We start from the raw sequence: 14,497 nt of genomic DNA, 5'->3' as shown, positions 1-14,497 counted from the left end.
GATAAATCTACTGTACATTACCTGCCTAGTTTAAGTTTAACAGCAGTGATGATCAATGATGATCCATGAGTCCATCAGGGCTAGAGCCATTCTCCCCTTTTTTATGTTATTAAGCGTTAGTTAAACAATAAATATTCACATATTACTGTTAATGGCTGTGCTATCACTGTTAGCCTCCACATAATTTTTTTTTTCTTGTTTAATTGGCCCCACCAATGCATGCTGTTGGCATTGGTTGTTTCTGTTCAACAGTAGTGTCAGCCACACCAAAAGCCGGAGGCAGAAAAGAGCTCTCGTACCAAAATATTCAGCTCTCAACAGCAACAAATTCCATAGCAGGAATGCTATAGACTACGAAGCTTGAAGCAAACAGCGGTATACGCCCAAAATTTTTTTTGCCAGTCTCACACTGATATCAAATGTGAAATATATTCAAGCCTGTGTATGTGTGGTTTAAAATGTTTTTCAAAGACAACCCAAAAGAAACAAACATTACAATCAGCAATTAGAATAGATTAATGACTATGACTTGTCCAACTGTGTAGCAGGCCTACATTATTTTCCTTTGAAAAGCACAGCATTAGCAACAGTTGAAATGAATTGTAACTTGATTTTAAGCAGAAAAGAGTGTTGTAATTTCCAAGCCAATTCTGGGTGTATTTGAAAGATTTTTGTCAGTAAATACAATCAACATTATAACGAGCCAACCACAACAAAGCCAACAAACCCTGTAACTCCTCTCCTCAAAATGGCTGCTTTTCAAAGTGAAGACTAGCCAGCTCTGTCCCTCCGGGAATAATAGCCAATGTCTGATTAAGATGAATCTGTTTTTTTCAATTAATAGTCTTTCGATAACAACCCCTCCCTGTACTTCAAAGAGCAGAGCACACTAATGCCCCAGATGACTTGCCTTTCTGATGGAGAGCTTAAGACATCCCAGGAAGCATAACTTTTGAATAAGGAAATCCTTCTCTGTGCCAAGACATGTGGCTCTGACCACACTCTCCTCCTTACTTACTATCCCTCTTTGTTCTTCACACTGTCTCTTTTGTCTTTCTGTGTCATTTTCTGTAATCATCCCTAATTTCTTCTCACTATCCTACCCTTTTTGTGCCTCTCTTTCTGTTTTTTTTATTTAATGTTCTGCCATCCACCCTCTACTCCTTTCCCTTTGTCCCTCCGAGGCCGCCAAACCCTCTAATCCCTGTATGTTTTCACCACATAGTGACAAACCAGAGGATGCAATTTTGCAAGAATCTGTGTGTGTGCATGCTTTTTTGTGCATGGACATTTTTTGTCTCTCATGTGTTTGTGGGTATATCTACAGTATGTGTGCATGTTTATGTTTGTTTCTGTACGTGAACAGACCTCTCCTACTTTTGTGGGCCAAAGGGTGGGAGGAAGAGTAAAGGACTAAATTTCCAGGCCCAGAGGTGCTACTCCCTTGTTGATAAGAAAACATCCCAGTTGCTTCTCCATTTAGCCTAAATATTTACATGATTTTCCAGAGATTTTGGATATCTTGTGCCATTGCTGACAGGTGTACTGTTGCATAACTCTATCAGATGCAAATAATTACATTGTGATATTTCACAATGTTTTTCATTCCACTGTGAGAATATTTGAGGGCACTATATGCCTATTTTGCATATATATACTTTACAAATATCTTATATAACATTGAAACAAAATGGCAAAGAATATAAAGAGTGTACAATGGATCAAATAGAAAGTGGTTTCAGGCCCTGTGATCAGAAATACCATTCATAAAAGTCAAACAGTAGTTTTATTATAATATAAATATTTTTCTTTATAACTTAAAAAAAAATAAACAGAATAAAAATAAAAAACATTACACTGTATTTGTCACCTACTGCTATTCTTCCATTGATCTCCCAAAGTCGAATCTTAATCATGTTATGAACTGCACAGTTTCAAGGGGCAAGACATAGAGGAATGCAGTACTCTGTTAAGTGTTGTTTGACATTATGACAAGTAACTGATAAGACTCTATAAACAAGTGTGTGTGTGTGTGTGTGTGTGTTCGTTCTCTAGATACAACAGCAGAGATCTGTTCTAGCCCTCTCTGCTCGTTATTGGTGCACTGATCTTCTGGCTGTAGTAGGTGCATAGTGGCAGATGAGAGATTTTGCACATTCAGTACTTTGGCGCTAGTAACAACCTGCAAAATTAAACATCACAATCTTTTTCCGTGGTCAGAGATGATTGGGAAATGATGGGACTGTTGGTGCTCTGTGTGTTTGCAGTCGTGTTCAACTACATCTCCGCATCTACAGAAGTCTGCACCAATACCCTCCTACCTGGAGCTAAAGGTAATGCATGGCCTAAAATGTTCTATGTGTCTGTGACTGTATGCTTGCGTTTAAATCTGACTGCATGACACTTAAATATTAATAGAACTGTAAAGATTTATCCTATAAAGCAAAACTCTGACATGAATAAATTTAAAGCTGACAAATGATCAAAGATCATCATTTAATTTATAACCTCATAACCTCAAGAATCCTCACAATGTAAATGTTAATACCTGTATATGCATCAAATAAAAAACTCTTAGTGGAAAATTCTAAGGAAACACCCCTGATATGCTTCAGGGTTTACAGAGCTGATGATAAAGGTACTAAGCATGTAATGTCCTGTAGTTTATTAGCTTGCAGTCTGCTACCCCATTGTCTTTTGGAGGGAATGCCTCCCTGTGTGTGTTTTCCATTTTATGACATCCAGTAGCTTGTTCCCCTGCTGATTCAGACAGACAGACCTAATAAAATACACAGTTGAGCTAAGCACCATTTTAGCTCTATTCTCGCTACTCTAAAACATGGCTTTTAGCTCTAGCTTGAAAGAAAGTTAGATGTTACTTAAGGAGTCGACGTGCATAAGAAAAGATTAGAGGTCTGTCAAGTGAAAAAGCAAAAGAATTAATCGGTGTAAAAACTGAATTTTACAGTTCTTGAGCATAAATGTATGTTAGCTTCACTCTAAGTAGTTGCTGAACTATTAAATAAAGTGGTAGTGTAAGTAAAGTGAAGAGGCAAATGTAACACAATAGAGTCACTAGGGTGAGTGGACATTTTGTCAGCTTTCCACTGAATTTTTTGTAAGAAAGTCCCATTGTGACAGCGTATATTTAGACAGCTGCCACTAAACTGAACTGATTATTTTTACAAGACTCATCCCATATACTGACTGCAGAGTCAGTCTCTGAGTGTGTGTATTCTCACGTCTGCATATCTGAGTGGGTGTCAGACGTGCATTTCTCTATGTTTCATAACACTGAAAAAATGTGCACACTGTTTTTATTTATTTTAACGTTTCCACAAACATACTTCAATTGCATTTACTGGTACTTTGACTTCAACATTTTTAAATAGATTTACCAGCATTTAATTTTTTATAGAGGCATAGGGCGTGTGAAACACTTTTGTTTAAGAAAAAGTAAGATGAAAAATCTTGAATCCACTTTTACTCACTTATGTCACATAAAGTGATCCTATTGCTCAAAAGCATGTTAAATCGCTGCCAGGCTATGGGATTATTTGGCATGGGAAATTTCTCTGTGATTTGACACCAAAATCACTCAAGTTAGGCATGTTAGTAATTTTACCGTACATAGTTTGAGTTCAGTAGTCCAGAAAAGGAAATAATGTTATGCAGGCAGAAAGAAACACTTGAAATTGCAGTGATTTAAGTTACTTGAAAATGTCTACACAGTCTGCAGAACTGAATTATCAATTTTCCTAAGTACTCCTTCAGGCTAAAAGAGAGGGTTTGTTACAATCCGTCGTTTCAAAGCCCAGCACCTAAGAAGATATAAAGTGGTCTTGGCATCAACAAATGGGGCCAAATTACAGCTCTAATAGACACTTTGAAAACCTCTCAAGATTTCTTTCCAAGAGCTTTTTGAGCAGTCGACCCACCAGAAATATTTCTCCTACACTTCATTTGTGCTTTTAACTTTGAAAATTTTGTCATTTATACTTAAAACGTGCTTTTGAAAATTATATTGGCTTGATGAAAATAATTAAAATGGAATATGCAGAGTCCACAGTAAATGTCAACTGTTGATTGAAACTTAACCTTACAGTAGGACTTTCCCCCAAAACCACAACTGGACCTGCACTGAATCTCATACACAAACACTGCATAACCCACGTCCAGCGCTACAGTAGCATAGTTCTTGGCCAACAGTTAAGTTTTGATAATGTATCATCATCCTGTAATGGCTATTTTACTGCCATGCCTCTTACAGGCCCCTTTTCTACAGAAATGTGATTAAAACATAATGGGAAACCGCTCTCCTTATTCAAACCAAATTCACTTTCACACTCCACTTTTCTGTCTTTCCTTTTTAATCCAGGAGACCAAGGTGGGATTGGTGAGGAAGGAGATCTGGGAAAACTGGGGAAGAATGGACCACCAGGACTTCCAGGTATCTAGCATCTATCCTTGATTGGCTATTTATGTATTTATCCTGTAAAGTAGGAATTGGGACAAAAACAAAACATATGGTTTGCACATTGACGTCCCCGTTGGTTTATGGAGTACCGTTTTAGACGGAGCCAGTGTGAGCCAGCGGCGGTGACGTACTGCGAGTTAATCTGTTTATTTTAGCTAATCTAAGTTGATCTGAGTTTTGTGTGCTGCACTGGACAGACTCATTGAGAATGACCTGTCACTCACAAGGTAGACACGCCCATAAAGACCATAAACCCGTTAGGAAACTGTTTACTGAGCTCATAAATCAAGTAAGAAGTTGGCTCATTCTCCATTACAGTGAACGGTATTGATGGGTTATTGCAGCCGATGGAGCTCCCCCTGCTGGCCTTTACGTTGGCTTCACTTTTCAGACCCGTTAATGGGTCAGCATTATAGTCTAAATAAAAAAGTTTGGTTTGTTATCAGATTGCAGTTGAGGATGATGCAGTGGACAAATATTGGCATAATCATAGGTCTGTTTTAATGGAACCCACACTATAGTTGGATGACTTAGTGAGTCACAGTAGAATCAGACAATGAAAAATCCTGAAGATCGTTTGTATTCAAAATTATTAATTTAAGGGACTTAGGGCTTATCAATAGGAGGTTAGATAAATTTTATGTATCAAATAGGCTTTTTACATAATTTTGACATTATGGTAGCAAATGCACAGGTGTCACTCATCAGAATAACAATGGCTCTGTTATGTAGCAGTTAATTAATTACACCTGTGCTTTTCCCAGTGTGACAAGTTAAAATGTCCTCTGTGAAAAAGGCAAAAATCTGATCGACAATTAAGTCTACTTTAGCACACAGCACAAAAAAGGCCTGCAATATCAACGTCCAAGTTTAAAATGCATTTCATTTTGAACACATGTAGTGGTAACCCTTGAGATACTGAAGAAATTCTGCAATTCTGTCTTTACTAGCATGCTTGCAACACGTGTAGCAAGGGCTGAAGACTAATGAAAGCAGGGGGAAAAAACAGCAAAAGTAATCAGTGGTAAGGTCTCATTTCTCTTTTATGTCTGTACAGAAGCATGACACCCGTCTGTAACTCAAAAATATAATTTATATTGCTCTTGTTACCCGAAGAAACAGTCTTACTTTGTGTACTTTGGGCTTCCAGACAGCCTGCGTGACTTAGCCCTGGCAGCAGCTTTTGCTTTTTCCTGCTCTAGACAGCTTGCTTTCAGACAGACAGACAGACAGACAGACAGACAGACAGACAGACAGACACACAGAAATACAGACAAACACACAGACAGACAAAAAGACAGACAGCCCCTGCACTCCTTTTCTGAGGAAGATAGATAAGCAGATAAGATAATAGATGTTAATTGCGGCCGAGGAAAGCAGCGGCATCCCGCTTCGACTTATGTGTTCCAACTGGGCTGGTAGACTAGCTGGCCAACCAACTGGCCATATCATACACACAGATGTCTGCACACACACATACACACACACACACACACACACACACACACTGAGGCATATAATATACTATATGCACACAATGCACACAGTACATCATTGTATATACATACACACACTGTGTAAAAGCCCTGGTTCCTGGCTGCCGTCTTTCTCTCTGCAGATGTTTGTTTTATTCAATAACTTCACACAGAAGTCCTCATACACACACACACACACACAAACACGCACATATTTTCCAACAATAAACACACATTCTCTCATCAGACTGTGAGAGACAAATGTCAGGGATGCATATATATATATATATATATATATGAACCTTTTTTCAACTTTTCAACTTTGCAGATATTTTTCAGCAGTATAGCAAACCCAATCATTATGGTTTTTCTGTGTGTATGCACACTGTAGGAATGAACGCAAGGTCCTATGATGACCTCGTAAGTAAGTCAACAGCTCAACAGATGACGCATGTGTTCCCTGTCTTAATTTAAGCCACTTTACAGGAAACAGTTGCTTAATTTTGGAATCTTAAAAAGGGAATACATGACTGTGAATGCTCCAGTGGGCAACAAAAAACAATTTGCTGCTCCAAACTTATTGACGTCAACAAACAGTTGTGCTGGATTTCTACATTTGTTAATTGTGCTTTACTTAAAACTGCTGGTAAAGTTGAGGTGAGAATTTCAGTGTTACAAACAGTACAGTTAGGTGTTATGTAATGTTCTTAATTCTTGTGAAGGACCTGTTGGAATGAACCATATGTACAACAAATGGAAAATCTGACTGAATGCCTTCATTTGACGTGGCCCAGCTCTCTTTTCTCTGTCTACGAGGCTCAAAAGCAGAAAAAAGCAGAAATACCAGTATTCATATGTGCTTGGTGTTTGAGCCAACAATGCTTAGCATTTTAATCTCCTTTATTTTTGTTGTATTAAGACCGGAAAACATTCCATCAGTTGAAGCCATTATAGGCGTTTTTGAAATAGCTTAAGACTGATGTGTCTTAGTCTCCATGATTAGAATGAAAAATGTGGCCTCCACCTTCTTTCTCCTCCAGCAGCTGGAGAATCCAGACGTTAAACCAGTTGGAGGGGTTGGCCATTATAAAGAGCGACTGCAGTGATAGGAAGGAGTGTTATCTGGACGTTTAGATAGACGGTTTAACTGGCAAGCATAAGCACTGCGAAAACAACATTAATCAACTTTTATAGACACTGAAGGAATAACAAGGGACCAACAGATTAAATTTCTTCATATAGTAAAAAATAAACACCTATAATCACTGTTTACAATCAGTTCTCAGGTCAGTATTTGTGATGATGCTTCTCAGGCATTCATGCTGAAAAATGCATGCAAAGATTTCATGCAGATTATAGTGAAATATTGTGAAATTTCCCATAGGCCAGAGCCTACCAGACCTCACACAATCCATAAGACCTCACACCTTTCGCCAACACTTCTCACAAATCATCAAGTAGAAAATCAACATGAGAAAGTGGGAAATGGGAAATAGTAGTGAATAGCTGTGTGTGTGTGTGTGTGGCAAATCCCTCTAATAGCAATAGGCCTCTCCAATGCGTCACTTAGTATTTCAAATGCCATCAATTTCCAGTTGAATAGTTTCCTGAGGAAATACTCATTCAAGTGCTGGCAGAAAGCCTCAGTCTGCTCTGTAGTTTTCCCATACTTTCTCTCTCTCTCTCTCTCCCACCCCTCTCTCTCTCTCTCTCTCCTCTCTCCCACTCACAACCACACACCACAACACAGCACAGCACACACACACACACCACCAATGTCTCTCTAACTCTGGTGTATTCTGTCATCCTACACTTTCACTGTAACATCCAAAAGCCATCTCAGTATCTCTTCTAACACCTTCTGAAATCCTAAAAAGGACTATAAATGCTTACAAATGCGCACACTTCCCCTACACTCCACAAAGGGCCACTCAACCCAAAGTACTTTACTTAGTGCCTGAAATAAATCATAATTTTTCTCTTGTAATTTATTTACTGGCATTCTAATAATAAGAACATCAAGAAGTTAGGAACCAAACTATGCAGTGATTGTTGGAAAAAAGCCTCAGGGCTCGTAGAGATTATCTGCAGAAGATGAAATGGGAGCATGGAATTATATTGATTAGGCTGGAAAACAACAAAATAATCAGAAATCAAAAGAAAACGCTATGAAAGCCAAGAAAAATAACTGCAGGAATATGACAAATCTGAATCATAGACTGTATGTCTACAATAAGGGATCTTTATGATGATGAAGTGATTTTACAATGATATCTATTCACTTTCTGGAAAATGTTATGCATTGTGTATAGTACCCTTTCTGTATATTATCATGTTGGATAAGAAAGCCATACTTTCAAATTGAGATGATTAGATTTTTGTACTGTGTCTCAAATAAATCCAGTCTTCTCCATATATTCCTTCTCCTCTCACCCTCTGTCTTTCTCTTCTTTCCCAGGAGTGCCAGGGGAGACAGGTCTAAAAGGCGAGGTGGGCCACACAGGAAAGATGGGGCCTATTGGAGACAAAGGTATAACAAAGGAATGTCATTTTAATCAAATTTTAATCTCAAGTTTATGTTTATATATGTTATGTAGCGTTAATGTAAACACTGTTTCTGTCTCTCTAGTCTTCCCACTTTTGCTTTAATGTCATCCAGTTAACCTTTTTACAGTGTAAACAAAGGCCTTATACATTTTCATTAGCATACATTCCAATACACTGAATACAGTACACTTATCAGTAATCACACAAGAGAGCGCATCAGAAGTAACGCTTCCAATCGTCAGTGTCCTTAAGAAAAAAAACAGATCTCCAAAATAAGAGAGACACTGATTCAAGTCTAAACGTGTCCTTGGTCCTGCGCCATTTTTTCAGTTGTCAACAACAGGCGACAAAAATGTAAAAAAAAAAAAAAAAAAGTTTCCTGAACTCCTCCTCAGCTTGGACAGCTGATCGAAACCACAGACTCAAAACATAAAAATAACTACAATGGACATCTCTACAAAACCCAGCATTAGTCCCAAGACTAATACAAACAAGGGGGAGTGCTTTAAGCCAGTTGCAGTTCCTTAAAAGTATGTATTTTTCCCTATTTCTTTTATGTTTTAAGTTATTACATCCAAAGATAGAAGAAAACAGAATCCTACAGTATGATGTCATGCAGTTGCTTTGGGAGGTGAAACAATTTCTATCTTTATTTTTGTTTTTATGAGCTTTTCATGTTCCCCTTTTCTTTTCTAGGCATTCACTTTTCTCAGTATTCATTATGTTTAATACACTTACAGGAAAGTGGCTGTGCATCAGCCATCCAAGGCAAAGGAGTGAGGTCACAGGTTTGGATTTTCCTTGATCCTGAGCGCCTGCAGCTCATAAAACACCTGGGTGAAAAAAAACATTATCAGGCAAATGTCAGCTTTAATTCATGTCACAGAAAATAGTGTTAATTTTAATGTCTACGTTAGAAAAATTGGTGTCATTCAAGATAAATATGAGATTATGACACTGAATCTGCTATAATTATATGCATATGTCTGCTTATTATAGTATCTCCAAAGCCTACATTTAGCTTGGGCCAAAGAACAGCTATCTAAAGCCATAAACTATAAAACTATGTGTAATTAGCGAATTCATATGAAAAAACTAACCAACTGACTGCAGCAGGACTGTCAATTGTATTGTACTGTACACCCTCAGAGACAACACTGCACTGCATATCTGGTAGCATTTTATTTTAATAATTTATAGGAGATACTATACTGGCAACAGGATAATTAGTCTTCTCACATTTTTGTCAGGGTGCTCAAACTGTAACTGTTTATTCTATCTGAATAACAAAAGCCCACTCAGCCAGCCTCAGATTGTTCAGGTACAATATGTCACTGTTCCTCCTCATACAAAACCAGACTATTGTAATGTTTGTACTGCAGCCCACTTCCCCAAAATTTTCAACTGTCAGTTGATTCTTTTAATAAAGCTACATTATAACTAAACAGTATGTTCCGGATTACATTTAAATTACAATTAATCCACATCTCTATATTTCAAACAAAAAATGTTTGTGTTGTCATGTTGAGGTTTATTTGGAACAATTCAGTTTGGGTTACAATAGGTTAACATTTGACCTGAGTAAATCTATACCTGTGTGCAGCCATATTTAAAATGTTTTATGTGTGATACAGCCATCTGGTGGTATTCTTTTGTAAATGCATTACAATATCATCATAAAACAAGACAATGTCAATAAGTTGAGTTATTTGTCGATAGTGAATGTACTGGTTTATTTATTTATATTTTCATGGATTCAAAACCTGAAAAAAAAAGAATTGCAGGATGACAGGTGTCGTAATTGTAATGACTGTTTTTCTATTTCTCGGTAGGTGACAAAGGTGATATAGGTTTGGAAGGGCACTCTGGTTTAAAAGGGAAACCAGGTGAGTAGTCTAAAGCATGCAGACATTGCTTTTTTAAAAATCCTTTATGTAACAACAGTTGCCTTTCTCCTCCTCTCAGACAGACATAATGATGTTACAGCATTTCTTTGGCCGTATACTCCAGCACACTGGAGTTGAAATAAAATCATGACTATGAGGTCAAAGTGCTGACCTTTAGCTTTAAGTGTGTGTTTCACAGCCCACCATTAGTTCCCCAATTTTATGACAATGCAGCACCTGACCTCAGTTCACCTGATTATGTGTTTTACTTGCGGAAAACCAGCCTTGGGATAAGCAAGAAGAGGAGATGGCTGAAGTACATACCTGTATCAGGGACAATGCCATGTGTACATAGCATAAACACGTATAGAGAGCACTGCAATTCATTAACTTAATTTAAATAAACAATGGCAAGGGTAGACGACACTTGTGCCATGCAGCAGGACTTGAGCTAGGCTCTTAAAGGGCTATCGTATCAGTGGTGCTCTTCTGTAAGGTCCCCAGTCTTAGCCTTATGTACTGTGTTATGGTTTGGTCACTGTTATGGTACAGGAAGGTGATTCTTTGCTAATGCAGACACTTAAATCACATGACCCTTGTTTAATCCTGCAGGCACAACATGTGACTGTGGCAGGTACAGGAAGGTGGTTGGACAGCTGGATGTCAATGTAGGCAAGCTGAAGAATGCTGCCAAGTTTGTGAAAAATGGTAAGTACTGAATGGTATGAAATCCAGCACACACTACAGTATGTTAACACGCACTAAGCAAGGTGAATATTCTCAAAAGCCTAAAAAATCATAACATGCTGCTATTTTTACAAATGAACCCAGTCCTTGTTTTTTATTAATAGTGCCATGTCAATGGCCTGACAGCAATGTGGCTGAAAAATGGTTTGGCTGGCTATAGGAAAGGGTTGGCACTAGGCCACAACCTTCTGACTTGTTTAGTTTTTTAAATAAATACATATTTTTGTGCAGTTTGTTTTGTTTTAGTTGTTGCTTTTGCATGTACAACTTATTTGCAAAGAAAACAGTTTTTCCATTTTCGTGGACAATATGTAAATAATTCCTAATGACCTTTAACCCGTAACCCTGTCCTGTGCAGTTATCTTGGGGCTGAAGGAAACAGAGGAGATGTACTACCTGCTGGTGAAGGAGCCCAAGAGGTTTGGAGAGGCTTCAATGAACTGCAAGCTAAGAGGAGGCACCCTGGCCATGCCAAAAACCAGCAACACCAACAATCTCATGGCAGACTATGTCAGTCAGGCAGGACTGACAAGAGTTTATATTGGAGTCCAGGCTCAAAGCAAGGACACAGTAAGTGGTCCCCATTACAACATAATGCACACACAAACTGCAGCAGGGCGGGGTTTCAGTTTTTAGTCCATTTGTCCACTTTGCCACTGTTCTCTAAAGGAGGATAAGTATCTGTAGATATAGAAACATCGCCCAGCCCTACAGGGCCAAATTCTCTTGAAACCTGGTTAAATGTTGAGGAAATATTTTTCAAGAGTGTTCCCTGTTGTGGTGCAATTACTTGTCTCTGTGTTTTATTGTCATCAGGACAGAACAAGCAGTTATGTTTATGCAGACTCCAGCCCACTGCAGGGGTTTGCAGCTTGGAGCCAAGAGCCGGAGCTACAGTCCATAGTATCTCCCACCACAAACTCAACCTGCGTGGAGCTGCTCAGCACTGGAACATGGGGTCATGTGGAGTGTGAAGCCACCATGTTTTTCATCTGTGAGTTTCCAAAGAGCAGAAGAAGAGGAGGAGGAGGAAGAGGAACACCTGCCTCTGCATCATCATAAGTCAATGAGGCATCCAGACTTGCATGCAAAAGAGATAAAAGTATACATATATATAGTGTCGTAGAAAATTGGCAATTAATACGTATTAATAAAGAAATACCTGAAATGAAAATTATGTTTTGCCTGCATTATCAGATTATGTTGCTCTGATCAATGACATTACACCATCACAGACAGACAATGGACAGATTCTTGAGTAAATGTTACATGGTTTACTGCATCTTATCAAGTTACCTATTACAAAATCATTTTACAAGATAAACCAATAAATTTTTGTTATGATTAGAGTATTAATCATTAATTAATTAATCATCGCCCCTACTCTATTTCAGAGGTACAGTTTGAGAACTTCGGGACATTCCTAAAATTTTCTTTGTTTGTGTTTTTGTAGTAATCAGGATGAGTGTTACATATAGTAACTCACACTGAAGCAATATTATTTAATTCATTCAATCTGAACCTTGATCTGACCTGATCAAATATGCTTATCTACATGGCAGTCCTCTGACCATCTGTCCTCGAAGTAGAGGGTGAGGCAAGAAGTGATGAGTTAGGATGGATAACTCAACAGTGACAGCTAGTGGACAGGTGCAGAATGGCAGGTAATAATAAGAAGTACTTATGAACTCAACTTCTGATAAGAACGTTCATCAGGTGAACTGGATGCAGAGGAGGAAGGATGGACCAGCTGTTATGATGACACAAATCAATATATATTTTATGTTTTTAGGCAATTCTGAATAAAGTATGCACACTTACATTTCCTGCCTCACGTACAGATACAGAGATTAGTCCAAGGAGACTTAATTTTTAAATGAACAAATACATTTAATTGATTATTTAATATGTGCACAATGAAGAATTTAAAGGTTGGTGAAGCCATGATTAGTATAGGAAACCCCCTGATGGAGTCTAGACACTGGTGGCAGTGGTGATGAAGGAATAAAGAGAATGCTGACGATCTGGATGTGATAAGGAGTGGACATCTGATGAGCTCAACCTTGGCACTGGATATGATGAACTCAATGTGAATGGGGTGGAAGAGGGTCACAACAATTTTGAGCTGAAATGACAACTGAGGCATAATGAGAAGTTCTTTCTAATTGAACTTCGAGGTTTATTTAGGTCCAAAAAAGTGACTTACACTTACTTGACAGACTACTGAGAATAACATGGTTTTACAATTAGTAACTCATGACTCAAACTCTTAGGTATTTATTTATTTATTTATTTTTGTTCAAGATCTTTTTATTGGTAGCTGTGATTTGTACTTTCCATGAGACCTGCCTGAGAAGAACGGACACTAACCCCTGTCTGTTTTGGAGTGGACTGAGTTGGAGAGGAGTAAGCCTAACAAGTAATTAAAATTCACTTTATAATGAGGGTTACGAAACTTATACTTAAGTACTGCTTAACTAATTCATGACTCAATTCTGATTGAATGCATTAATTAATCCATCTGATTGGTCGCATATCAATTAATGTATAAAGTAATTGTGAATTAAAATTCCTTAACTGATGATCAATCTAAGTGTGAACTAATCACAAAAAGTCATAGTGACTAGATCACCTGTTGAGCAACAGGAATTCATGACATACATTCTGCATTAATTAATTAAATCATCATTAGTTAAGTATTTTAAAGTGTTCCCAAATTCTGCAAGAGCACCATATTAAGCCCTTTTAGTCGGTGTAATGTAGTGCTATAAAACATTTGAGTTATTAAAGCATCACAGTTTTCTTTATTTGATCTGTTCCTGGAACTGAACAGTACCACTGTGGAATTCCTCCATTGTTTTGTCAGCATATTTATCCTGAAAAATACATCCAGAAAAAATAAGTTGTGTTAAGTATTTAAAAGTGTTACCAAATTCTGCAAGAGCACAACATTTTTATTCCAACTACTCGGACAGCAGGTCAAACAACCTATGTGACTTCAATGGGTTGTTCATAATAACGGTGCTTGTGCGCATCTTTATTTCATAAACACACAGTCCCTGGAAGTGTGTGTGTTGACTTATTATTGCTAAATACTTTTGGTTTTGTTTTTTTGGAAAGAACTGAAATATTTATGGAGATGATAGAAATATCATAGAACAGTATTAACTTCAAAAAGTTTTATATAGTGTTATATATGGTGTTACTGAAGCTTTCCTGAACTCCACCTGCTGCTGTCAACAATATTCCATCAGTATTAATCAAATTGAACAAGAATAGATTGTTTAATAATTTAATTTAATTAGATTTTTTTGTGTGTGTGTTGAGTTAAGGACTCAGTATCCATCAGTATTAATCAAATTGAA

The 14,497-nt window shown here is 37.7% G+C and overlaps 1 protein-coding gene across 1 annotated transcript; it reads left to right on the top strand.

Moving 5' to 3' along the window:
• The first annotated feature begins 2,131 nt into the window (after positions 1-2,131).
• colec10 (collectin sub-family member 10 (C-type lectin)) lies at positions 2,132-12,267 on the top strand. The gene is made up of 7 exons (XM_035672855.1): positions 2,132-2,333; positions 4,379-4,450; positions 8,411-8,482; positions 10,332-10,385; positions 10,998-11,093; positions 11,491-11,702; positions 11,949-12,267. Exons 1-7 carry the CDS (start codon positions 2,234-2,236, stop codon positions 12,192-12,194), a joined length of 852 nt encoding a protein of 283 aa, XP_035528748.1. The 5' UTR covers positions 2,132-2,233; the 3' UTR covers positions 12,195-12,267.
• Positions 12,268-14,497: the final 2,230 nt, after the last annotated feature.

This window comes from Morone saxatilis, unplaced genomic scaffold (assembly GCF_004916995.1).
Source record: "Morone saxatilis isolate NCDOM2014 unplaced genomic scaffold, NCSU_SB_2.0 Contig24, whole genome shotgun sequence".
NCBI classification, from domain to species: Eukaryota; Metazoa; Chordata; class Actinopteri; family Moronidae; genus Morone; species Morone saxatilis.
Note: the sequence above shows the minus strand (reverse complement) of the source record. Positions and strands in the feature narration are given on the sequence as shown.

Excerpts from the sequence above, each read along its gene's own strand:
- colec10 (XM_035672855.1), top strand. The coding sequence starts at position 2,234 with ATGATGGGACTGTTGGTGCTCTGTGTGTTTGCAGTCGTGTTCAACTAC. Across the intron at positions 11,094-11,490 it reads TGCCAAGTTTGTGAAAAATG|TTATCTTGGGGCTGAAGGAA; the intron begins GTAAGTACTGAA and ends TGTCCTGTGCAG. Across the intron at positions 11,703-11,948 it reads AGGCTCAAAGCAAGGACACA|GACAGAACAAGCAGTTATGT; the intron begins GTAAGTGGTCCC and ends TATTGTCATCAG.